The sequence below is a fragment of the Bubalus bubalis genome, chromosome 8 (genome assembly GCF_019923935.1).
Source record: "Bubalus bubalis isolate 160015118507 breed Murrah chromosome 8, NDDB_SH_1, whole genome shotgun sequence".
Classification (NCBI taxonomy): domain Eukaryota; kingdom Metazoa; phylum Chordata; class Mammalia; order Artiodactyla; family Bovidae; genus Bubalus; species Bubalus bubalis.
The window spans coordinates 55957240-55984955 of NC_059164.1; the positions used below are offsets into that span (position 1 = coordinate 55957240).

At 39.1% G+C, this 27716-nt stretch overlaps 1 protein-coding gene across 4 annotated transcripts in view; it reads left to right on the forward strand.

Annotated features, from left to right (window-relative positions):
- Positions 1–27716, forward strand: part of DOCK4 (dedicator of cytokinesis 4) — a 474663-nt gene that overhangs the window by 197495 nt on the left and 249452 nt on the right. For 3 of the 4 annotated variants that reach the window (XM_045166403.1, XM_045166401.1, XM_045166404.1), the window contains exons 3-8: positions 1053–1093; positions 3059–3114; positions 7836–7932; positions 16129–16277; positions 20222–20306; positions 27074–27225. In XM_045166403.1, the coding sequence (XP_045022338.1) occupies positions 1053–1093; positions 3059–3114; positions 7836–7932; positions 16129–16277; positions 20222–20306; positions 27074–27225 (580 nt within the window). Of the gene's footprint in view, positions 1–350; positions 421–1052; positions 1094–3058; positions 3115–7835; positions 7933–16128; positions 16278–20221; positions 20307–27073; positions 27226–27716 lie in introns of all 4 variants that reach the window. The other variant, XM_045166402.1, reaches the window with a different exon arrangement.

The following is a 27716-nucleotide window of genomic DNA, read 5'->3' on the forward strand; positions in this document are numbered from 1 at the left end:
TCAAAAAGATTCAATTCAATAGAACATTGGTTTTATGATAAAATACTTTCTTCTAATAAGCAAAATGGTTACTATAGTTGAAGAAACAATAAGTTGAAAAGAATACATTTATAGGAAGCTGTATATTAGCTTCCTGGAGTGAAAAATGGTAACCCACTCAAGTATTCTTTCTTGGAAAATTCCATGAACAGAGGAATCTGGAGGGCTACAGTCCATGGGGTCACAAAGAGTCAGACACAACTAACCAACTGAGCACACACACAGCACACGTATATTAGCTATATAAATTCATATATATATGTATACCCTGTAATTGTTTTAAACTCTAAAAAGTTATGTTCCCCCTTAAGGACGGTGCTGTAAAACTGATTGAGTCACTTTGGAGGTTAAGTAGTAGACATTCTGCGAATAAAAATTATGGTGAATCAGTTAATGGGACATTGTCTGGATGAAAGCATGCCATTAATGCTCTAAGTGGATGAGACCTGGTTTCTTTCTTCTTATGCTATCAGACTGATCCTTACCCAAGATGGTAGACGATGTGTGAGCTCAGTACAGAATTGCTGGCTAAGCACTGGTCTTTGGTGGTAGAGTCAGGGCTTTGTATTCAGGCAAAGACAGTTTGGAACTATATTAAATCTTGTGTAGATTCTTAAATTTCTTTGAGATATAGTGTGACATTTTATAAAATGGAATGAAACTAAGCTCAGAGAGGTCACTTAACTTGCCCAAGATTCAACAGCTAATACTTATTGATAGTAAAACCAGAATTTAAGCCCAGTACTCTGATTCCCAAACCTTTACTTCCATTATGCATGTTTGTATTTTTTATGTATATTTCCAATACAATTTTTAAATGATTTTATTGATAGAAGACTTAAACTTGTAGTCACTTGACTTTTATAGTCTAGCCTACTTCCAACTCCCACATGTTTATACCTAGAATATCTTCATGTAAGGTAAAATTCTGTCAGCAAAGGATACATTGATTTCTAATCATTTCTTCAAAGTCTTGTAATTATTGAAATATGACCATGATTATTTCTCCACAGGCTGGTACAGAGGATTTGCCTTAAAAAACCCAAATATCAAGGTAAAAATAATTGCTTTTAACTGTAATTATGGGATTTTTAAGAAAAACAGTTAATTTACTTTATTTCATTATACAATTGAAATTACAGTTGGGACTCTTAGTTGAAATACTAAATGGCAATACAGATTTTCATAATTTTGGAAATTCCTTTGAACTTGGATTATACTTAAGACACACTATTCAAATGATAATCCTGTTTAGCTCTTGAAATTTATACTGAGAAGACCTTAATAAGCTCATTATATATAAACAAAATCTTTTTGAAGTGAGTTTTGCAGAGAGCTAAATTAAAATTCAGGCAGCAGAAATATATATTCCAAAAGAAATAATGAACAGAGGTATTTAATCTTTGTTTTCTGTGATATCATTTGTAAAAGTTAATGTGGAGAGTGGTTTATTTTAGGTATGTTCTGAGTCCCTTTAGGTGTGAGGAGGTGAAATGTGGGAAAATCAAATTATAAAGAGTCCATCTTTCTTACCATTCCAGACAAAACCTGACTCATTATCAGTTATATATTTATATAAATCCTAAGGAATTATAGTAGGAAGTAATATGAATTTTCTTTTCCTTTCCTTTGTGTAGTTTATGATGTTAACACTAATCCTTACTTCTATATTTTTCAACTTTGTTCCTATCTTCCCATCTTTACCCATGCTACCCACATTCACTAATATTTTCTTACATGCCATGTTCATTTTTTGGTTTAATTCTGGTTTTCTAAGGATTGTAGATAAGAAAATGTGTCATTTCTTATTTCCAAAATATAAGTTATCTAATCTATTTTGCCTGCATTTCTGTTTCAGTATACCTGTTTTCCTGGATCATCCAACTGTGTTAATTAATTTATTTCATTTATTTTAGGTCATTCTAAAGGAGAGTCTATACTTTAGCTCTCATTTAAAGTTATTTTTGGACATCTGCAGGCACATGCATATGTAACTTCAATATTTTTCATTTAGAACATACTTTAAAAAGTGTTAAGATTTTTTGCTTCTATTTCTCTTCTAAAGAACTTCAATTTCTGACTTCTTGTTAATTCCAATAATTACTGTAATTTGCTGTTCCTACCATATTGAGGTAAATTTAAATTCCAAAGGAAAAAAATGGTGTTTTTTTTTTTTTTTTAAACCTATGCCTATTTACTACTGTTGTATATACAGAGCTTGCTAGTTAAATTTTATGTTATCCTTGGACCCACAGTGGTGATAATGTATTCAAATGACATTTGTTTTTCCTAAATATTTAATTGAATTTTCCGTTTAATTGTACATAAAAAATCATTCAGAGAATATTGTCATTTAATGGATAATAAAATTGCTCTTTTTTAAATTTTTTTTTTCAATTTCTCATTTAGAACAAAGGAACCATTTCCTTGCCCTAGCCTTTCCCTACAATAAAGAGCTTTAAGCTGGCTTGTCTTCTTTTGTTTAATTTTTGTTCCATCAGAATGGCAGCCCGGGGATGCTTTGCTGCTATGTTTTCATTAAGGATCATTCCTAAACATGTAATATACATACTGTTTCTAAATTCGTAGTAGTGGTATTTTTTTAGTATGTATTTTCAAATAGACACATGAGTAGTTTGAAGAGAAGAAAAAGAACTACAACCAAAAGAAGAAAACTAAAACCCCTTTTTTCAAAACTGCAATATTAAAAAAATTTATTTAACGTGCTTTCCATATAGAACTCTTGAAAATAAAAATAATTTCTGTTATATATAGAATATATTTTTGAGTGGGATTTAATGTTTTGATTATATTTATTTTAAAGTATCTCTAAATTTGTAAACTGATAAATATTCAAAATAAAATGACTGGTTCTAAGCTACAATAGATTTCACCTAGAGAATGTGTTAGAGATTTCATCTTCCTGGTATTGTTATGGTTGTGTGGTGATATTTTATATATATGACTTATGAAATTTTTTCTGCTGTAATAGACATAACCTTCACATTTTCTCTTCCAGGGTATATTTCCTTCCAGCTACGTTCACTTGAAAAATGCCTGTGTAAAGAACAAAGGGTAAGAAATAAATTTTATTGATGGAGAGTTTTCATACAATCATTGCCTATTTTGGAATTTGAAAGACTTATTGTCTTGAAAAAATGAATCAATTCTTGGCATTGTTTGTGTTGTTAGATAAAAGACAGATGACATTAAGGCAGTTTGTGGAGAAAATGAAAGAACCACATCTGTATGTTGGACAGCAGTACAATCTAGGGCACTGGAGGTCTCTCATTGCCTGGAAATTGTGGAATCTACCTAATCTTAAACAAAAGGATTTGGTTCTTCTTGGTTTCCTGTTGTGTAGGGAAGCAAGCAGTCATAGCCATCAGATGCTGAGTCATATCTCAACCCAGGAATTTCCTAGATTCACTACTGATCATAAGTAGCTGAGTCTGCCATTATTTTCCTAATTGGGCTTAAAAACATGTCCTTGTGTGTTATTGTTATTGTTCAGTCGCTAAGTCCTGTCTGACTCTTTGCAACCCCATGAACTGCAGCACACCAGGCTCCTCTGTCTCCCACAATCTCCCAGAGTTTGCTCAAATTCATGTCCATTGAGTGGGTGATGCTATCCAACCATCTCATCCTCTGCCAACCCCTTCTCCTTTTGTCTTCAATCTCGCCCAGAATTAGGGTCTTTTCCCATGAGTTGTCTCTTGGCATCAAGTAGCCAAAGTATTGGAGCTTCAGCTGATGCTGAACTTCAGCATCAGTCCTTCCAATGAATATTCAGGGTTGATTTCCCTTAAGATTGACTGGTCTGATCTCCTTGTAGTCCAAGGGACTCTCAAGAGTCTTCTCCATCACCACAATTCCAAAGCATCAGTTCTTCAATGCTCAGTTTTCTTTATGGTCCAGCTCTCACAACCATACATCACTACTGGAAAAACCACAGCTTTGACTTCTGTTGGCAAAGTGACATCTCTGCTTTTTAATACACTGTCTAAGTTTGTCACAACTTTCCTTCCAAGGATCAAGCATCTTTTATTGGGTCCAGTCACTGTCTGCTGTGATTTTGGAGCCCCCAAAATATAATCTGTCACTGTTTGCAGTTTTTCCACATCTATTTGCCATGAAGTGATGGACCAGTGTTGAGTTTTAGGCCAGAGTTTTCATTCTCCTCTTTCACTCTTATCAAGAAACTCTTTAGTTCCTCCTCACTTTCTTCCATTAGAATGGTATCATCTACATATCTGAGGTTGTTGATATTTCTCCTGGCAGGCTTGATTCCAGCTTGTGACTCATCCAGCCTGGCATTTCGCTTGATGTACTTTGCATATAAGTTAAACAAGCAGGGTGACAATATACATCCTTAACGTACTCTTTTCCCAATTTTGAACCAGTCCATTTTTCTGTGTCGGGTTCTAACTGTTGCTTCTTGACCTGCATATAGGTTTCTCAGGAGACAGGTAAGGTGGTCTGGTATTCCCATCTCTTGAAGAATTTTCCACAGTTTGCTGTGATCCACACAGTCAAAGGCTTTAGTGTAATCAGTGAGGCAGAAGATGTTTTTCTGGAATTGCCTTGCTTTCTCTGTGATCCAATGAATGTTGACAATTTGATCTCTTGTTCCTCTGCCTTTTCTAAACCGATCTTGTACATCTGGAAGTTCTCAATGCACATAATACTGAAGCCTAGCTTGAAGGATTTTGAGTATAACCTTACTAGCATGTAAAATAAGTGCAATTGTCTGGTAGTTTGAACATTCTTTGCCACTGCCCTTCTTTTGGTTTTGAATGAAAACTGACCATTTCCAGTCCTGTGGCTACTGCTGAGTTTTCCAAATTTGCTAACATATTAAGTGCAGCACTCTAACAGCATCATCTTTTAGGATTTGAAATAGCTCAACTGGAATTCTATCATCTCTACTAGCTTTTCTTGTAGTAATACTTCCTAAGGCCCACTTGACTTCACATTCCAGGATGTCTGACTTTAGGTGAGTGATGATACTGTCATGGTTATCCCAGTCATTAAGACCTTTTTTGATAGTAGTAGTAGTAGTAAGTACTTAAAATATTAGATTGAAAATATATTTCTAATACTAATAATTGCCACTACTATTACTCTTTTAATAAATGTGTGTCCTTCAGAAATGTTGTGCAGATATAACCCACCAGAAATGAGTCAAGCAGAGTTATCAGTCCTTTTGGAGTTCTCCAACCAGTGTCTATCCAGCCCTCCTCAAGTAAACCAAGGGACCGTCCAGAAAACACACGCTTACTCTTTGTTCTGACCTTTCTGGCCTAGTGATCTGGGTCTTCCTACCCTGTCCCTTAAAGGATCCACCTGGGCCAACCCCTGCAGCCAGTCTCTTTGCTGCCTTTGCCCCAAACCCAACCCCGATCCCAAAAACCCTCCAGAGCAGAGAGCCACCCTTCTCCCATCCTACATGCAGACTGAGGAAGAGAAAATAGACAGCATGCTAGCAAAGATGATGTCAAGCATCACTTGTGTAGTTTAAGTCCTCTCTCTCTGAAAATGTGTTGTGGTGGGACAGAGTTTTAATTGAAATAAGGACCTTGTTTGTTTGTCCTAGTCAGTAACTGGTGAATATCTGGCTCCCTTGATTCTGAGGAAGTTTAAAGATGGATAATATTGTCTCAAAATTTGGTCCTGTTAGTTTAAGACTTGGTGTAGGTTCGACGCCTGACACAGGGCATGATAAGCATTATACAGCAAGAGAACTTCAGGATAGAACCAAAGTTTATTTTCTTAAATAAAAAAAAGTTAGAATTGATGGAGACTTTAGGTTCTAGGACGTTAACTGGAAGAAAAACTTTAACCTGAAAACATTCGAGAATACCTATTGCCAGATGATTGCTTTCCAAGAGAGCAATCTCTTTAGGCTTTTGATGTTGCCTGTCTTATTTTAAGGGGATTAGCAGACTGATGGCCCACCAGGACGAAACAACTGCAATGTACATCTCAGAATAACTCAACAGAATATAATTTCAGGGGCAGCTACTTATGCCAGACCGTTTGAATGTTGATTTTGGTATAATTAAGAGGAAACAGCTGCCTCACCTAAAATGGCAATTTTGTGCTTCTTAAAAATGTACATTTTGGTTGAGCAAACCCCAGACCAACTTCCCACAGACTAAATTGCCTTGATATTCTTTCCTGGGTCTCAGAGCAGTGCAAAACTGATGGGGGTGCGGGGTGGGGGTCCTTTAATTATAGTTTGTGAATGGTGAGGTCACTTCTTTGTTGTTTAATTCTTGCTGTGGTCATGTCAGTTTTTAAATGTTAAGTAGGTTGTTGAGTTTTCTTGGGAATTCATTGTTCCTGCCCAGACTTTGCATTCTATCATTTTATAATGTCTGTCTCCAAATACTCATCATTTAAATTGCAACAGCTGCTTGAAAAGCAAAATAAATGCACTACCATTTGAAAATGTCAATTATGTAGACTTGATAAAAGGTTCTGTATATGTCAAAGTTCATATATTACTGTTTACTTTTATTTCTGGTTTTACATCTTCAGCTATGTTTAAGCTCTAGAAAGAAGTAAAATATTCATAGGGTATTTTAGCAGCAGTATGAAATGAGGCTTTGTTGGTGAAGAAATCAAGGCAAGATTTTAATTTCCATACTTGCCGAGAAAACTTTACAAAAGACAATTATGTACACTTTGGACTTAACATCAAGAAGGAACACATAACAGTTAATAGCCTCATGATAAGAAATAAAAATTTCCCTTAATCATCTGCATAACCTGGTTCAGTGTCCACTGAACACTGAATATTGTCCTTAGAAAAAGATACTCAAATGAAGAAGATAATCCCCCTCAGTAAAGTCAATTAGCATTCTTTTGGGAAGTAGAATTAAAGGCACTTACCCATTTTAACCTGCACAAAAATGAAGAATTTAGAAAAAAGAAATGAGAAATGAAAAAATAAAGATTATTGTATGTCAAAGATAGGATGCAGAAGACAAATTCAATCTGGTTTTTTCTCTCCATCTCCTTATATATATTCTCAACATCAGGACCACCATAGATACCCTGCTAATATTGGTATGACTATTTTCCAAGTATAGTTTCTGACACATAGAAAAGAAATAGAAGGAATATATTGCCCTAATCATGGAGAGGAGCATTCTGCAATGGATATTCAAATACCTGTGATGTCTTAAATCCTTTATAACTTCTGAGATGCATGACAACATTACTGATACCAGTAATCATTTTTCATGGTCCTGTTTGGAAGTAATAAAAATGAGGTGTTAATGAGATCAAGTGAGTATTCAGTCAGTACCTCAGTGTCGAGTTGTTTATAATACTGAGTGAGTTTGGATGTTTGCAGCCATCATATCCTGATCATTGAATGAGCCTTTCACTTTCTTTGAGCCCAATGGCCATAGCGCTTGGAAGGCAAGAGCCATCTCACAGTCTAGATGGCCTGGTAACCTCAGGTTACATACAAGGACTTTTGGGCTTGGAGAATTTAAGTGAGTGGCTGTTCAGAGATCCAACTGTGCCTGGCGCACAACCTCGCTGGTAGTGTCGCTCCACCACACTGCTTAAACTTTGATCCAGGGGAATGGCTGGCCATTCTGCTGTTGTCCTGCCATAACGCACATCACATTCCTCACACGAGTTCATATTCAGATCCTGGTTTCTGTTTGCAGAACCAAAAATAACTAGGCAGCTTCCTCTCCTAGTTGGTCTTTTAGAATATTTAAAAGAAGATTACTGTCTATGTCATTTGCATATATACTTGTTGTTCAATTTCACAGACAATTTGAAATGGTTATTCCCACTGAAGACTCTGTGATCACAGAAATGACATCAACATTAAGAGACTGGGGAACTATGTGGAAACAACTCTATGTGGTACGTAACTTTTTAATGGCATCATTTTTTCAGTAGAGAATTGTTTCAAGAAATACCTAACAGGGGTGAGTGTCAACTACTATCTGAGCACCTGCTGTAAGTCACTCCCACTCCTCTGGGAATCAGGGATAGAGAGCTTAATACAACATAGTCTGATTTTTATCCCTGTGTCCATCCAGCATGGATTTTGTAAGTTCTTTTTCAAGCTGCATGAAAGTAAAAAATTACTTTCCTGGCATCTAATCAAATAGGATAATTTACATGGAACCTAGATTTAGGCTTTCTGAATAATTTTAATTGTCACAGAGAAGCTTATTTTTCAATATAATTTTCATAATGATGACATTCAATTATATTCTAATTCTCTGTACATTGCTCAGGTATACTAAAAATGATAGTCTATTTAGAATCAATGAGAAGATTCTAGAACTACAAGAGAAAGGAATGTTTCTTGGGAAAAAAAGGAGTCAGTGTTTTGGGTATATACGTATATATATGGCTTTCCAGGTGGTGCTAGTGGTAAAGAACCTGCTTGCCAGTGCAGGAGACATAAAAGTTGCAGGTTCGATCCCTGTGTCAGAAAGATCCCCTGGAGGAGGGCGTGGCAATCCACTCCAGTATTCTTGCCTAAAGAATTCCATGGACAGAGGAGCCTGGCAGTTCATAGGGTCACAAAGAGTCGAACATGATTGAAGCAACTTAGCACTCACACAAACACGTACCTATTTACATATTATACTTACTGAGAACCTTCTGTGTTGCAAACCCTGTAAGAACTATTCTATATGTAGTATCTTATTTAAGCCTTACAACCACTCAAGGAAATAAAGACTATGATCATCCCTAGCTTACAAATGAAGAAAATGAGAGGGAAGTACTTACTGGAGGCCAAGCAGTTGAAAAATGACTATGACTAAGCTGGGATTCACATGGAAATCTAGCATCCTCACTGATCCACTGTCTGGGGAATTGGGGGTGATGTTTGGGGAAAGATGAGTTTATTTCTTCTTTGATTTTCAAAGGAATTTAGAGAACAGCTTAGTCATTTGAAGGGATGTGCTCAAAATACAAAGGTGTACTTATCCTGACAACATGATTTGAAATAGCCTGTCAAAGAGAAGAATCCAAATTAGTGAGGGACATGGACAAAGAATGACCATTTTTATTTTCCGCTCCATAGAAAATGCAATAGAATATTTCATTGAGGCAAGAAAATCTTTAAAAGTCACTAATAAAAACCCATTTGATGTTGGATTTCTCTGACCATGCCCTCCTGGAGCTGGTGGCTTTAGGGCTCACTACTAAAATCCACAAGATGATGTTACATGAAACGTGGCATCTAGGCTTTGCTGGGGTGCAGTAAATGCGCTGTCAGGATAACTGAACTCGGGCTCTGGGCTGGGAGAGTACAAAGGAAATGCAGATCTCCGTCTTAGATTTTAAACATTTGTCTTGGAAAGAATAAAATCCAAGTATTACTTCACTTAATATTGCATGACATTAAGATGAAAATTAAAACTGAAATGTGCAAATCGCTGCATCCTAAATACCCACCATAAAGATAATGACCGTGTAAGTATGAACCATTAATTGAGCTAAAGCATGAGCACTTTCCCTTTTATGTAGCTGCCAGTGAGGATCAAAGTTGAATTCCTCTTAATTCTGCCTTATCTAGCTATTTTTACCTGCTTTTGAGGCTGCGAGCATCTATTTTGGGGACTACTTGATTGGCTTGAAAATCTACGTGTTGTAAGCTCTTAGAGTAACTTCCTCACCTTCTACCATCCTGAGTGATGGAGATAAATGATTATTTCAAAGTTTCTTTGAAGACTAGAATAATAGTTCTCTTAGGAACCAATATAAAATTTAACCTGGAGATACTAGATTTTTAACCTTGAGAATTTGGCTGGCTTGGGTCTGTTGGACCTTTTGGTTTTTCTTTTCTTAATATAAATGTTTTGGTTCAAGTTCATCATGCATAAGTGTATCGGGATGCTGTCCATGGTCTTCCCTAACAGCTTTAAGGCACCTAGCGTCTCCACTGGAAGGTGTTTGATGAGCTACTCATATGTTGTCAGTGGTAACCAGTATATGAGATATACTTTATCTTAATATAACGTAGAACATTTAGGATTAAAAAAAAAACACATGGTAGATGCTCAAGAAGTGCTATTTGCTTTTTTCAGTACATTGATCATGGTCTAAATAATGTCCTTTAAAGTATCACTTAATAAAATAGCAGTAACAACTAAAACTGTAGGTGAAATACAGGTCATCTTCTCCCAAGTACCTTTGTGCAGGCCTTCGGCAGGGTATTGCACAGCTCTCTTCCATGCATCTTTACCAGGTAGTTTTTATTCTCAAATCTCATCAGAGATAATCTATCTAGGGTCACAAGCTAAGTAGGAAAACCTGGCTGTAAATTGTCTGCTGCTCCAAAATTTATATTATTTCCATCTTGAGGCAAATCAGAACTTGCTCATTCTCTACAACGCTAAAATACTTATAGTTCATTTTTTGTAGATAAATGCTGCAGAAGTTTTCTGATATATTGTAAAAATGTTCATGTATTTTTCTATTTTAAGTGTTTAATATTGTACCCTGCCTCTTTCATTGAACATTAAATTAAAAGCATTTTTCATGTTTCCTGAAGTCTTCATAACTATCCATTTTTTTAACATCTAGTTTTTAAAGAGGCATCATTTTCTGACTAGCTATCAAAACAGTTATGTACTGTTTTCGTGCATTAGTGGGGAGGGTGCTGCAGTATGTCACTGTTCTGGCTACCCCTTTCTGAAAGGGAGAGCAGACCGACTGGTTTTTCTTTTTGTAAATCCAACTTCTTCTCAGCTCAATGTGCTCTTGAACTTAAGTGCTAGAGGTGACATTATTAGGAAATCAAGCCCATCCCTCTGGACAACATCAGAACAACTTCCCCAAAAGCAAGACAGGTGCCCTTCACATGGTGGTTGGTGGTCATGTTAAGCAGGAGTTGGCTGTCTCCCTGCCACATGAGATTTGGCTTGTATTATATCTTCCTTAGGTAAGTAATTTCTTTGACTACTTGAGTGGACTCTTCCTTCTGCCCATGGAGTTCCTCAAGTTTCTTTTGAGTTTCAATTTTTTAATTAATTTTTAATTGAAGTATGGACCTAACAGAAGCAGAAGATATTAAGAAGAGACAGCAAGAATACACAGAAGAACTGTACAAAAAAGATCTTCATGACCCAGATAATCACGATGGTGTGATCACTGACCTAGAGCCAGACATCCTGGAATGTGAAGTCAAGTGGGCCTTAGAAAGCATCACTACGAACAAAGCTAGTGGAGGTGATGGAATTCCAGTTGAGCTATTTATTCCAAATCCTGAAAGATGATGCTGTGAAAGTGCTGCACTCAATATGCCAGCAAATTTGGAAAACTCAGCAGTGGCCACAGGACTGGAAAAGGTCAGTTTTCATTCCAATCCCAAAGAAAGGCAATGCCAAAGAATGCTCAAATTACTGCACAATTGCACTCATCTCACACGCTAGTAAAGTAATGCTCAAAATTCTCCAAGCCAGGCTTCAGCAATATGAGAACCATGAACTTCCTGATGTTGAAGCTGGTTTTAGAAAAGGCAGAGGAACCAGAGATCAAATTGCCAACATATGCTGGATCATAGAAAAAGCAAGAGAGTTCCAGAAAAACATCTATTTCTGCTTTATTGACTATGCCAAAGAGTTTGACTGTGTGGATCACAATAAACTGTGGAAAATTCTGAAAGAGATGGGAATACCAGACCACCTGATCTGCCTCTTGAGAAATTTGTATGCAGGTCAGGAAGAAACACTTAGAACTGGACATGGAACAACAGACTGGTTCCAAATAGGAAAAGGAGTACGTCAAGTCTGTATATTGTCACCCTGTTTATTTAACTTCTATGCAGAGTACATCGTGAGAAACGCTGGACTGGAAGAAACACAAACTGGAGTCAAGATTGCCGGGAGAATCACCTCAGATATGCAGATGACACCACCCTTATGGCAGAAAGTGAAGAGGAACTCAAAAGCCTCTTGATGAAGGTGGAAGTGGAGAGTGAAAAAGTTGGCTTAAAGCTCAACATTCAGAAAACGAAGATCATGGCATCCGGTCCCACCACTTCATGGGAAATAGATGGGGAAACAGTGGAAACAGTGTCAGACTTTATTTTTCTGGGCTCCAAAATCACTACAGATGGTGACTGCAGCCATGAAATTAAAAGACGCTTACTCCTTGGAAGACAAGTTATGACCAACCTAGATAGCATGTTCAAAAGCAGAGACATTACTTTGCCAACAAAGGTTCGTCTAGTCAAGGCTATGGTTTTTCCTGTGGTCATGTATGGATGTGAGAGTTGGACTGTGAAGAAGGCTGAGCGCCGAAGAATTGAGGCTTTTGAACTGTGGTGTTGGAGAAGACTCTTGAGAGTCCCTTGGACTGCAAGGAGATCCAACCAGTCCATTCTGAAGGAGATGAGCCCTGGGATTTCTTTGGAAGGAATGATGCTGAAGCTGAAACTCCAGTACTTTGGCCACCTCATGCGAAGAGTTGACTCATTGGGAAAGACTCTGATCCTGGGAGGGATTGAGGGCAGGAGGAGAAGGGGACGACAGAAGATGAGATGGCTGGATGGCATCACTGTCTCGATGGACATGAGTCTCAGTGAACTCCAGGAGTTCGTGATAGACAGGGAGGCCTGGCGTGCTGCGATTCATGGGGTCGCAAAGAGTTGGACACAACTGAGCGACTGATCTGATCTGATTTGTGTGTCTGTGTATGGGCCAAAGAACTAAATAGACATTTCACCAAAGAAAACATACAGATGGCTAACAAACACATGAAAAGATGTTCAACATCACTCATTATCAGAGAAATGCAGATCAAAACCACTATGAGGTACCATTTCACGCCAGTCAGAATGGCTGCGATCCAAAAGTCTACAAGTAATAAATGCTGGAGAGGGTGTGGAGAAAAGGGAACCCTCTTACACTGTTGGTGGGAATGCAAACTAGTACAGCCACTATGGAGAACAGTGTGGAGATTCCTTAAAAAACTGGAAATAGAACTGCCTTATGATCCAGCAATCCCACTGCTGGGCATACACACTGAGGAAACCAGAAGGGAAAGAGACATGTGTACCCCAATGTTCATCGCAGCACTGTTTATAATAGCCAGGACATGGAAGCAACCTAGATGTCCATCAGCAGATGAATGGATAAGAAAGCAGTGGTACATATACACAATGGAGTATTACTCAGCCATTAAAAAGAATACATTTGAATCAGTTCTAATGAGGTGGATGAAACTGGAGCCTATTATACAGAGTGAAGTAAGCCAGAAAGAAAAACACCAATACAGTATACTAACGCATATATATGGAATTTAGAAAGATGATAACAATAACCCTGTGTACGAGACAGCAAAAGAGACACTGATGTATAGAAAAGTCTTATGGACTCTGTGGGAGAGGGAGAGGGCGGGGAGATTTGGGAGAATGGCATTGAAACATGTAAAATATCATGTATGAAACGAGTTGCCAGTCCAGGTTCAATGCACGATACTGGATGCTTGGGGCTAGTGCACTGGGACGACCCAGAGGGATGGTACGGGGAGGGAGGAGGGAGGAGGGTTCAGGATGGGGAACACATGTATACCTGTGGTGGATTCATTTTGATATTTGGCAAAACTAATACAATTTTGTAAAGTTTAAAAATAAAATAAAATTTAAAAAAAAAAGAAAGAAAGTGAAACTGTTAGTCGCTCAGTCATGTCCAACTCTTTGCAACCCCTTGGACTATAGCCCACCAAGCTCCTCTGTCCATGGGATTCTCCAGACAAGAATACTGGAGTGGGTTGCCATTTCCTTCTCCAGGAGATCTTCCCTACCCAGGGATCGAACTTAGGTCTCCTGCATTGCAGGCAGACGCTTTAACCTCTGAGCCACCAGGGAAGCCCAAAGCTCCTTTAAATCAAGGTGTTTATTCCTTCATTCTCCAGCTGCTGGGACTACACAGGGCAGTCTCAGCCACTGTGGTTGGAGCTCACATCAGGTGAAGAACACAGGCATTGACCAGTGACTTACAGTAGTATTGCATTATAGCACTCTTGTAATGACTTGTATGGGAGTGTATAACATGAGGAAAAAGTGAGAGGTCGTAGAAGAACAGGCTCAAGAGAGTGCTATAGGAATTGAGAGCAAGATTATGTCTAGCTCAGAGGATCAGGGATGGTGTCATGGAGAATGTTTCTTGCTCAACTGGCACATTGTCTAACCTACTCAGTTCCCCAAAACACTTCCAGTCACCAAGCATCAATGAAGCAGAAGATCCATCTCCACTTTTTTTTTTTTTCCCTAAAGAATGTTATGACCCAGAGGGATGAAATGGGGAGGGAGGTGGGAGCGGGGTTCAGGATGGGGAACACGTGTACACCTGTGGCGGATGCATGATGATGTATGGCAAAACCAATACAATATTGTAAAATAATAAAAAAAAATTAATTTTATGATTAGACAGAATTTTATATTTTTGGCAGCTTATCTCTGTAGAGGACTTCTGGTAAATGATAATCTCAATATTTTCATACCATTATTCATATAGCCTATTAATAGTTTTCATAGAAAGTGAAAGCATAGCTTCTGCTTAAGAAAGATGAAGAGTTAATGAAAGGTGAAATACTTACCAAAGGCTTACCCTAAATATCTGTGGGTAAGAGACATACACCTAGATTTTGATAAAGATTCAGTATTTATAAAAGGATCTGGATTTAAGTTTATAAGTTTATTCTGGATCAAAAGTGTAATGATAACACCACTAGTAACACCTGATACTTACATGGTATTTATTGTGGTTCAAACATCGTTCAGAGTTTTAATATATGAAGTCATCAATCTTCATAACAAGCCTATGAGATAAGTCCTATGATAGCCACTCTGCAGATAGGAAAACAAGCTCCATGAGGTTGATACATTGCCACAGGTTTTTAGCCAGTGAAGGGCCAAATTAGAATGCCGAGTGAGGTAGTTCGTGTTTCAAGTCTGTGCTCTTTATCACTGTCTTATCTGGCTCTCTTCACAAATGTTATCTCTAATAACCTTCCATGTGCGTGTTTCACAGATGACAAAAGCCATACTCAAAGCCTATAAAACTAGTTAAGTGGGAAAACCAAGATTTGAAGCCAGGAGTTGAACCAATCTTTCCAACTAATCGTCCTCGCTTAATGAATTTCACAAGAGGTTAGCTTGAATTTACACGAAAATTTAATAAGTAAGAAAGAAAACATTTTTTTAAAGTCTAAATACTGGCCAGATGGTAGCAGTGAAAATTTATCAATGAACGAGCGTTAGAGTCCTTTATGTACCCAGCTTCTGATGGGAAACAGTAAAGCATCAAGACCAACACACAAGAAGTAATTCAAAAATAAGATTTTCCTTTGAATTGGCTTTCATTACATGCAGCCGTACTTCAGAGAAGGGAGAAAAGCATGTGAGCAAGAGCTGTCAGGGACGATTTCCTGAGGCAGTTGGAAGTCAGCTGTACCCTTGAAGGACAGTAGAATTGGATGAAGCTAAAGAAAGAGACGGAGAAGGCAATTGCACCCCACTCCAGTACTCTTGCCTGGAAAATCCCATGGACGGGGGAGCCTGGTAGGCTGCAGTCCATGGGGTTGCAAAGAGTCAGACACGACTGAGTGACTTCACTTTCACTTTTCACTTTCCTGCATTGGAGAAAGAAATGGCAACCCACTCCCGTGTTCTTGCCTGGAGAATCCCAGGGACGGGGGAGCCTGGTGGGCTGCCATCTCTGGGGTCTCACAGAGTCGGACACGACTGAAGTGACTTAGCAGCAGCAAAGAAAGAGAGGATTTGAGGTGGAAAGGGAAGTAGAGAATGTAAAGTCAGAGATCAGGCCAAACTCAGGTGTGGAGATGTCATCAGGATCTTGTGACATGATGTGTGCTTTGGGGAGCCTGAGAAGCGAAGTTGGATTTGGATTCTTGAGCAGGAGGGCAGCATTGTGAAACAGGATGAAAGGGTGTAGGGAAGTGAGAGTTAATGCAGTCTGTCTTCAGAGGGCCCAGCACATAGAGGGTAAACGGGCCCCGCCCTCTGCTCCTCTGTGGTTACCCCATGTCCGGTGTCTGACCACTGAATCTCCGCATTTGCGTGTTTCCTAGAGAAACGAAGGTGATCTCTTCCACCGCCTGTGGCATATCATGAATGAAATCCTGGATCTGCGGCGGCAGGTGTTGGTGGGGCACCTCACCCATGACCGGATGAAAGACGTGAAGCGCCACATCACCGCCCGCCTGGACTGGGGCAACGAGTGAGTACCCGCCACCGCAGGGACAAGCTCCGGTGGGTGCACATGAGGGTGTGACTGCAACAGAGGTGTGAGCCACCGTGTGCTTGTATCTCTGGAAAACACCAGAGGAAGCTTTTCCAGTTTTCTCCTTTGGGGGGCTTAGTGCAGACTGTCACTGATAGAGCTGACAACCACATCTTCTAGGGCTGGTGTGGGTCCCAGGATGTTGTCAGTTCTCAACTGCCCTGTGTGGTCTGACAGTGTGCATGTGCTCAGGAAATACAAAATGTTCTCTGGGGTCAGTCAGATACATGACTTCCACTGAGAGTTCTACTACTGTGCTCAGTTGTGTCCGACTCTTTGCAACCCCATGGACTGAAGCCCACCAGGCTTCCCTGTCCATGGACTTTTCCAGGCAAGAATACTGGAGTGGATTGCCATTTCTTTCTCCACACTGAGAGTACATCTTGTTTCAAAAAGGCTTTAGGTTTGACATGTGTTTTTCTTTCTAAATACATCCCTCTTTGCTGTTGTGGTAATAGATTGTTGATGTTATGTGGAGGGAGATAGCTTCTGTTAAAAGTCTTAGGGACAGGTATCCTGGGTGGTGGTGGGGAAAGGGTGAGGGGTGGCTTTCCTTACTGCCCCAATTCTGCCTGTGCATATATGTTAGTGTCTTTTGAGGAGCTGCTTGGGAAAACTTGATAAAAAGCTGATCTTGACCAGGATTTGCTCTTAAAAAAAAAGAAAAAAGACATAACTGACTAATCTAAAATACTAACCAAGTACTTTAAATACAAAATCTAGTCACTTAAAGCAGTGACCGAGGCTGATATTGTGCTAAATATGAATGTTAATATATTGGTGAGAAATTAGAATAAGCCAACTTAGACTATGATGTTAGGCTTATGTGGGCTCAAGTGTAGGAAGATAAGTGGTCCCTCGGTATCCTATAAGGTCATGGCCTCCCTCTCTCCCCAAGTCCCCATTCACTGTTTGGACCTTCAGAGCATCTTCAGTTCAGTTGCTCAGTCGTGTCCGACTCTTTGCAACTCCATGAACCGCAGCAAGCCAGGCCTCCCTGTCCATCACCAACTCCTGGAGTTTACACAAACCCATATCCATCCAGTCGGTGATGCCGTCCAGCCATCTCATCCTCTGTCGTCCCCTTCTCCTTCTGCACCCAATCCCTCCCAGCATCAGGGTCTTTTCCAATGAGTCAACTCTTCGCATGAGATGGCCAAAATACTGGAGTTTCAGCTTCAACATCAGTCCTCCCAATGAACACCCAGGACTGATCTCCTTTAGGATGGACTGGTTGGATCTCCCTGCAGTCCAAGAGACTCTCAAGAGTCTTCTCCAACACCAGAGTTCAAAAGCACCAATTCTTCGGCGCTCAGCTTTCTTTATAGTCCAGCTCTCACATCCATATATGACCACTGGAAAAACCATAGCCTTGACTAGATGGACTTTTATTGACAAAGTAATGTCTCGTCTTTTTAATATGCTGTCTAGGTTGGTCAAAACTTTCCTTCCAAGGAGTAAGTGTTTTTTCATTTCATGGCTGCATTCACCATCTGCAGTGATTTTGGAGCCCCAAAAGATAAAGTCTGACACTCTTTCCACTGTTTCCCCATCTATTTCCCATGAAGTGATGGGACCAGAATCATGATGCCATGATTCAGTTTTCTGAATGTTGAGCTTTAAGCCAACTTTTTCACTCTCCTCTTTCACTTTCATCAGCAGGCTCTTTAGTTCCTCTTCACTTTCTGCCATAAGAGTGGTGTCATCTGCATATCTGAGGTTATTGATATTTCTCCCAGCAATCTTGATTCCAGCTTGTGCTTCTTCCAGCCCAGTGTTTCTCATGATGTACTCTGCATATAAGTTAAATAAGCAGGGTGACAATATATAGCCTTGACGTACTCCTTTTCCTATTTGGAACCAGTTGTTGTTTGATGTCCAGTTCTAACTGTTGCTTTCTAACCTGCTTACAGGTTTCTCAAGAGGCAGATCAGGTGGTCTGGTATTCCCATCTGTTTCAGAATTTTCCACAATTTAATGTGATCCACACAGTTTATTGTGATCCTGTGTTGATCAGAGCATCTTAGAGCAACAGAAAAAAAGAAAAGCTGATAGGAAAGAAGAAGGCAGTAAAGAAGATACGACAGATGATTTTGCCCCTTACTGAATCTGGAAAAACCAATTTGGAATCAAGAGTAATGCTTCCTTTAAGTGTAGGACATCACTTTATCAGAAGGCAGTTTTGATTCCTGCTAAGACATATACTACAGGAGTGAAGTATATAACACATTTTAAACCTCTATCTTGTCCAGAGTCCTTCTGTTATTTTGCCGAGTGAGCTGTGCCATTCATCCTTTTATAGACAGTCAAGAGAGCAGCCCTAATTCATTAATCTCGGGGAGATTCATTCCTTGTGGGGAATCAAGGGCAGGAGTGGAATACAGCAAGACACTGAACTGGGAACTCTCCTCTTTTAAGATGTGAGGCAAATTCCTGAGTCCTCCTTGACTTCAGTTTCTTCGCTTGTCGCTTGTCAAAGGAATAAGTTGAGCCAGAAGAGATCTAAGGCCCTGTCCACTCCAGACCACTGTGATTCACAGCACGGAGCACTTCCTGAGAGATGGGATATGCCAGCCATGTGCAGGGAGCCTCCAGTCTCACTGTGTGTGATGGGGTGGCCCTTTGAGGGGTAGATCTGAAGACTGTTTGACCATGACCTAGGCTGGCCATCTTTCATGTTTTGAATGTTTTTGAATGTTTTTCCTTTTTGTTTTGAAAAAAACTTGGTTCTCTGAATCATGTTGGCTCTTAGTCATCATGCCAGTCCTCCTTTAAAAGACTAGTTTGTAAATAGGAAGAAAGTTGGATGAAGTTAGCTTATCAAAAATAGCTTAGAAATACAGAGCAGGCAAGAAGATGATACTTTTTCAGTTTTAGGAAGGAAGATAATGACATAAGGAAGGGAAAAGAGGGGAAAACATTAATTATGACTCAATCATGGCTCAGTTTTGACTCATGTAAGTTCCAGCTTATGCTTTGGGCAATTCTATGGCTAATTTATGGTAAGTTGGTAAAACATGGGATGTATAAAAATGAGCAATATAATTTATTTAGATCATCAAATTCATGAATTTTCAGAGGTCTGATTTTGCTTTCTTTGACAACTTATTTAAAATGTCTTACAGTTTACAGATTGTGCATTTACTGTATTCCTTTAAATATAGTTTTCTTACTTAAAGGGGAAAAAAAAAGTGGAGGAAGCTTGGGAGGAGGAGGAGATAGTCATCTCATTCCCTATCAGAGCCTTCAGAAGAAGTGTTCTTGCCTGAAAGCCTCAAACAGAGTTACAACAATGGCAGCTTCTCCATTCTCCATAGAGCCCTGTGCTGTCCTCTGACTTTCCTGTGATGATGATAGTGGAGGGAGAATCAATTCATTCTTCCTTCCTGATATCCCAGAGCAGTTCAGTGACTGTGTTAACATAAAACCAACCCCTGCTGCCAGGTCAAATCCTCAAGGCCAGGCTTCCCTCTCCTCAACTCTGTGATCTAGAACAAAATGATGTCTATGTCTAGTTTCCAGGCCAGCACAATGAGGAAGGGTTTCTGTGGTAATAGTTTGCAGGGTGCTAAAGGCTCCCCACTCTGTAGAATCAAGGCCCCCAGTGCCAAAAGCGCTGCACCAAGAGGGCCGGCCCATCCCCTCCCCATCCCTGTTTCCTTGCCTTTGTAATCTTCTGTTTCTCAAGTTATACCCAGTGTTCAGCCTCCTTACTTAGTCCGAGCACCATAAAGGGTTAATATAAGGTAAAAAGTTTGGGTGAGAGAAGCACAAAGGGTGATGTATTGAATTTTTTTTAGAGTGATACAGTACAGATAATTATTTTAAATATATTCTGTTGAGGTGACTTTTCTTCCAAACATTTGCAATTTGTTCCCTAGACAACTGGGACTGGACCTGGTGCCTAGGAAAGAGTATGCGATGGTGGATCCAGAGGACATCAGCATTACTGAGCTCTACCGATTGGTAGGTATAGGAATCTGTGGCTCGCAGTCTCACTGCTAATTTTGTGGTTTCCATGACACTTTTCATACTCTCTTGATTTTGTAAGAACAGGATGTTCCAGGTTTAATCTGGAGCAAGTAAAGAGAATTGAGAGCTGAGGTGACCCTGCCCCAAGTACAAAACTGAGATAATTTACCTGTCTCAGAATTACCTGACATTCCTACTGAGCCCTCAAGTCCCAGGCACTAGGAAGTAAAGCCAAAGAAGTTTTAAGTTCTTTTCCTAAATCTTTGTACTTTGCCTGGATTAGTGAAATGCTCACAAGTTGTATATTTATCTGTTGTGTATCAAGACATTGTTGTGTTTCCAGTTAGTGCTCATCAGCGTGTTAGCTCCCTTCCCTCCCATCTTATCACTACATGCACAGACTCCTGAAAGTGTCTCCTCCTTGGTCTCCAAATGCTGGTCTTAGCTCCCATCTCTCCAAGACCATTTCTAAGTACTGAAGCTTATTACTAATCATAAGATATTTGGTCATATCGCCCACCACGACATCACCCATGACTTGAGTTTTTACCTAGTTACATGATAGGTTACAGTCTAGTTATTTACTTGGCATCTAGGTTCCCTGAATGATCCATCTGTCTTGTATTTTGCCTCCTATTCTTAATATTTGTATACAGTTTACCTAATCTCTTGTTATTCCTTGGTGGGGTGATGTTTCAGTCGCTGTCATCTTTCACTCTTGCAACCCCAGGCTCTATAGTCTGCCAGGGCTCTTCTGTCCATGGGATGGCCCAGGTAAGAATACTGGAATGGGTTGCTATTTCCTCTCTATGGTCTTCCTGACCCAGGGATCAGACCTGGGTCTTATTCATTGCAGATGGGTTCTTTACCAACTGAGCCACCAGGGAAGTCCCTGTTATTCACTAAGCTCTTTTAAAACGTCAAATCAAAGAAAATTGTGGCTGGAAAGACATTCAGTCATCATCCCGGGTGTAATTTTGCTTTGCTCTAGTTACTGCTGTATCTTTCCATAATGTTCCAAGGAGGAATGGCTGTGGTCAACACTAGATTCCTTTTTTGGAAGATCCTGCCTCTTTGGAGGTAACTTTCCAAATTTATAACATTCTTCATAGAATCGCAGATTATTCTTGACCTGAGATTATCTGAAAAACATGAAAAAAAAATAATTCATAAATCCAGTATGCATATGTCTGATTTGAGAAAGTGATTTTTAATACCACATTCAGTTTTTTTTCCTTTGTCATCAATATGTTCATACTATTTAACGCTCATTATGTCAGTTGGAATAAATTCTTTTTCTGTGTATAATTTCCTTTACATTGAGCTTCTTGAGAGTGGTGTTTCATGCTGCACCCTTCTGTGATATTAGTGCTAAGTGGAGTGTCAAGCACAGAGCAAAAACACAGTTAAAGAGTGGTTGGAGGGAGGAGGGCAGAGATGATTAAAAGTAAAGTTTAAAGTCATCACTAACTCTTAGCTTATGTGTGTGTGTATATATATATATATATGTATATATAACAAAATCACTAGAATTTGTCAGATACATCCTCTAATGGGATATTTTTATTATAGTTTATTTAACTATTGGGTATCAAATTTTGTCTCTCATTTTTGTTTTAATTGCTCAATCAGTCTGAAGTTTCTTCAGAGTGAGCACCATGTCTTACCTCCCTTTGTTACATCTGAAATCATCTCGTACAGTGCTTTGCACTCAATAAGCAATCACTTAATGGTTTTGAAGTCATTATGATATTATGAGAAGACCATGGCTGTAGATCAAAAAAACTAGATTTGAATTTCATCTCTTCCTTCTACCAGCTCTCTGATCTTGGACTTATTGCTCAATGTTTCAGCGCTTCAGTTTCTTCGTTTATTAAATGGAGAAATCATTCTTATCATGTTTGTTTGGGAGATTAAATAAGACATGTATGTGAACTGCCTTTCCTTGTTAGATAATATTTGCAAAGCACCTAAGCATTCAGTCAGTCTTCATTCTTTTCTCATCTTTATTTCATCCTTGTTAGAGAGGCATGGTGGCAAGAATAATTATTACCTTACATGCTGTGTCTTTAGGGCTTCCCTGGTAGCTCAGCTGGTAAAGAACCCACCTGCAGTGCAGGAGACCCCGTTTCCTGGGTTGGGAAGATCCACTGGAGAAGGGATAGGCTACCCACTCCAGTATTCTTGGGCTTCCCTGGTGGCTCAGCTAGTAAAGAATCAGCCTGCAATGCACGAGGCTGGGATTGATCCCTGGACTGGGAAGATCTCCTGGAGAAGAGAATTCCATGGACTGTATAGGCCATGGGGTCACAGAGAGTCAGACATGACTGAGTGAATTTTACTATGCTACTTCTTAAAATTAGATTTGACCGCGTTCAATGAAATAAATAATAAAAGCTTAGACATGATAGAAATTTATTTCTCTTTGACAGTATACAAGCCCAGGCAGCAGGTCTTGGGCTTGTTTGTGGATTCATGATGTCAGAAGCAAAAAAAGGATCCTTTATCCAGGATGCTTCATAGTACAACATGGCTGCAAGAACTCTAGCTGTTACATTGCTCTCCAACAGTGGGAAGGAGAATGATTTCTTTCAGTTGACTCAGCTACTTTATGAGCCCTTTTGGAAACCCCACACAATACTTGCCGTTATATTTCTTTGGCTAGGGCATGATCACATCCCCATATATAGTTAGGGATGTCAGATATTTGATAACCGACTAACAGTATCTGACAAAAATATGTTTTATTTTCCCAAGTTTGATTTTGTATGTATGTAATTTTATCTATCTGCTTTTTACTTAATGTCATCTATAGGATGAGAAATTTATTTCGTCTCTTTGGACATTCCAATTTCTTAGTTGTGGCTGCTGGGAGTGTTATGTTGATGGGATTCTGGGGTCTCATCTGGGCTGTGATGACTGCCAGATGATAAGGATTTTTTTTTTTTTTTATAGCTCAGAACTTAGTCCACAGTCTTCATTTGTCAGAAACATTGTGATTTTAAATGAAATTGGGATTCTCCCCCTCCTTTGCATTTTACTGTTTAAGTAAAGACAATACTCCAGGAAACCTCAAATAATTATAAACTTCAGAAGGACATGTTTTTTCTCTAAGGCAGCTTCGAGTTCCTGTTTATGTCCTGGCACAGCAGTAATCAGGTTGTCTGTAGCACTGGCCCTTTTCTCTATGTAAACATGACTGACCGTGCTGACTTCACCTAGGAGAGTGGGCAGGCACCACCACCAAATCCCGTGTGGCTGGGGGTGGGGTAGTGATTTATTGTCACTCATGCATCAAGGATCCTGTCATGGAGGTAAAATGCCCCAACACAGGATGTTGGATTAATTGTTGCTACTTCTCTTCTTTTGCTCTATCTTTGCCATGTCATATTTGAAACACAGGTATTTGCATCTTACTAACTCCATATTGCATCATTAGAAAAAAAAAGAAAGTCTTGTTTTCGGTTTTTTGATAGCCTTGTTAGCAGATCTTTCTCACCTAATTGTGTTCATCTAAGCAGTGAAATGTGCTAAGCCTCACAGTGTTAACATATGTCCACTTGGTTTACTGCCAATGACCAGAGCTCGATCCTTCGGCACATAAAGAGGACCTTATTGGCCAGATTCTCTAGTTAATTTGTGCATAAGGAGAATCTTTTTAGGAAACTTTCTTTGTTTTTGTAAGATCACGTTAGCAGCTTGCTGTGTGATCCTTAGTGGGTAGGCCAGTGGTTGTCGAACATAGAGTACATTTGGCAATGTCTGTAGACAAGTTTTGATTGTCACAATTGGGGATGGTGTGGAGCAGGGGGTCAGGAGAGGTGCTACTGGCATCTGGTGGGTACATGCCAGAAGATGGTAAACATCCCAAAAAGCTCTCACAACACAGAAAGAACCAGCCCCAATTATCAGTAGTGCTGAAGATAAGAACCCTGGTATATACAGACAGTTCACCCAGTAATTGATGCATTGGTAAGGATCAAAAATTTGTATCACTTTATTAAGTCTTTGGAATACATCTCTTTCTTTCCCCAAAGGTCTAGTTAAAATGTAAGTACATTTAGAGTAACTGCTAAGTGCCTTTGTAACCATAAATTATTTCAGGGATAGATTTGTCTATTTCAGAGACAGAGCTTTGTCTGTGTGTTATAACTATCAAATCATAGCTCTTGAAGTATGGACTTACCTTTTTCATTTTGCTGTTGCAATAATATCTTCACAGAGATATTTTTAGCACTTCCCCAAAGTAGTAAATTACCAAAAAGATAAACAAGTCCTCATAACCTACTCAAGTTCAAATCCATCTCAGGCTTGGAAACATTATAGGTGAGGGAAGAGAGGTAATTTCAGAGACCAAATGTTTCAAGGCAGTAATTATACAAAAGCTGTAACAATACATTTTTCAATCTGCTAGGATTTGCGTCTCTCTTCGCGTGATCTCAATCAGTGATTCTCAGCCCTCACTGCACATTAGAATCACCTGGGGAGCTTTTAAAACTTCTCCTCTCTGGACCCCCACCCCCTGGAAATTCTAATTTAATTGTTCTGGGATAAGACCTGGACATAAGTATTTTTTAAAAGCTCTCTTGGTGATTCTAAAGTGCAGCCAAGGTTGAGAACCACTGATCTAGATATATTGGATTCTCTGCATGAGTAAGGGAGCTAATTCTTCCGTTCAGTGTTTAGTGAATGTCATGATGGATGCTGGGAACTTTGCACTGTTTGAAGTGAAGACCAGACATCTCCTAGTTCTTATATCTGTTTTTCCAGCTCTAACCTTGAGTAGTTACTCATTTCTTCATAGAAGTTGGTGCTTTGTTACCCTGAACTTTTAAGTAAATCAGTAAATAAATTAGCAATTTCAGAAAATAAAAACTACTTGAGAAACTAAAGAGATGGAGTTTTATGAATGTATGATGCTTCCTTTGCCCTGTTATAAAGAATATTTAAAGTGAAAAATAGAGCAACCATCATAGAAAAAAGAATTACGCTCTTTTTCTCTCCAGGAAGCTTTTTCTGGTAATTATGGCCAACACATACCACAATGTTGACTTCCACTTTAAAATAAAATGCACTTACTCCTCACTTTTACAGAGGCGTGCTCAGTGTACCTGTTGAGTATACAACAATTATAGATATATTAATTGCATTTTTTAAGCTACTTACTTTTCAAGTGGTTCAGATTAAATGATAAAAGCATAAAAAAAATTCTGGTGATTTTATGTTGTTGCATTTATAACTGTAAATGTAAATAGCATTTTTTGCATTCAAATCTTGGTTAGTTAGTCATTAGTTTTTGAACTATACTTAGAAACATTAAAAGGTGGCTGAGGTAGACATAGAGTTTTGTACCTTAACTTCAAGCAAAGATATGACTCCTTTGGAGTTAAGCACCAAGCTTTTTCTTTCCCTCTTTCTTTTTCTCTTCCTTCCTTTCTTTCAATTGTCAAGTGATCCACAAGAAGTGCCCTCTTTAGTAGTCTGTTATGAAAGCAGTAATCATCCCGGTCTTAGCAGCTGTTCTGTTAGTACACCGCCTTTCTATGTTTTCCCTGTGCTCTCACCCTGGGCCAGTTCTGCTCAGTGTGGTCCAAGAGCTGGCTGAATCATGAACTGTTTGTAACTGATCCAAGTAGAAAAATGGTGAGTAAATGTACAGAAGTCTTTATGACGTTTTGACATTGCCATGACATTTTGATTGTATTTTATGAAAATATTAACCTGCAGTAGATTAGAGGGGAAAACAGCCTGGTCCTTGTCTGCAGGTAATTTGAGAAGCACTATCTAGATGGTTCATAATTCCTTCTCACCCTTTAGCTCTTAGTTAAAGTGTTGCTTTCCCAAGATGCCTTCTCTGACTGCTCAGACACAAGTCAGATCCTCCATTCATCATAGTTGCAGTTTTCTATCTGCGTGTGGGACAGTTTTGTTGATAGGTGTTGCCCCTAGTAGAAAAGCTCCACAAGGGCATACGCTATTTCTGTGTTTACCCATCATCGCATTCCCAGTGCTGGGCATGTTATAGACACATAACAAACATGCTAATAAATGATCATTTCCATGTTCTCACCCCTGGAACCCTGGGTGATTCCTTTCCTTCCTTAGCATGTGGGAACTCTTACTTCTGGTCCCACCTCTCATGTGTAGCCCAGGCTAGCTGTATTAAAAGAGAAACTAGAGATGGACACAGAGACTATTCCTGCCTTTAGACACTCACTGAGTTTTGTAGGTCTGCCTCCCTGTATCTCCACATCAGGTTAGAAGCATTTTCTTTTTTAATGATTGAATATCATTTGCCACTGCCTGTCTTGGAAAACTACCAAAACTTAGTATAATTTAAAAGAACTGTTAATTATGAGAAAAGTGAAATCATAGCTACATTGTTTAGCTCCCATCAGTGAAATGATCAGTTAGAGTTTTAATTTAGTCTGATGTTTTAAAAGATGACCAATAATTTGTTCTCACTCTGGGAGTTGACAAGGGACCAGTAGAATCCTTTGCATTTCATGCTGTCTGTGAGTTGGTATCATTTTAATGTTAATAATTAAGAAACAAATCTTCTTAAAGCAGGATTCTTGATGGTCTGCAGACTTCAGTAGACGTTGAAAGAAAATTGGGAATTTAACATCCAACTGGATACCAAATCCACTGCCAAAAAAATAGCACAGGACGTTATGATCACACCATAGCTAACTAGTTTGTTGGGGTCTGTTGTTTCCCTCGGTCCACGCTGATCTTGTTTTTGGGTGGGTGTCATGCAGATGGAGCATCGACATCGGAAGAAAGATACCCCAGTGCAGGCCAGCAGTCACCACCTCTTTGTGCAGATGAAGAGTCTCATGTGTTCCAACCTGGGAGAGGAGCTTGAGGTCATCTTTTCACTGTTTGACAGTAAAGAGAATCGGCCAATCAGGTAAATGCATGTGGAGGTATGACTTGAATTTCTTAATGGTGGAGTGGTGGGTATTTGCATCTGGCAAACTTTGGGATGTGTGACCTTATACACTTTTACTCTATCAGCCTATTGTCTCATCTCTAGAACTTTATGAATTTCTAAGCTGCCTACCTTCTAGAGGTTTCCCTGAAAATTAAATGAGATGAGGCATGAAAAGGTTTGTTTTGAAAAACTCAAAAAGGCCATAGGACCATAATTATTATTAAATGAAAATATGTCATTGATAGCAGGTCTGTTATTTGAGTTGTTTTGTGTTGATAATGCAAAAAAAGACATAATATCTCTAAACCCTGAAGTTCATTTGCATCTCAAGGTCAATACATTGTATTTTTCAAATTTTCAGTAAACAGTTAAATTATTCTTACACTGTTTACATCAAATGATATTGAGGCAAAACTAAATACTTGGAAACCTTTCCATTAGAGTTTCAGAGGTAGGAAATAATAAAC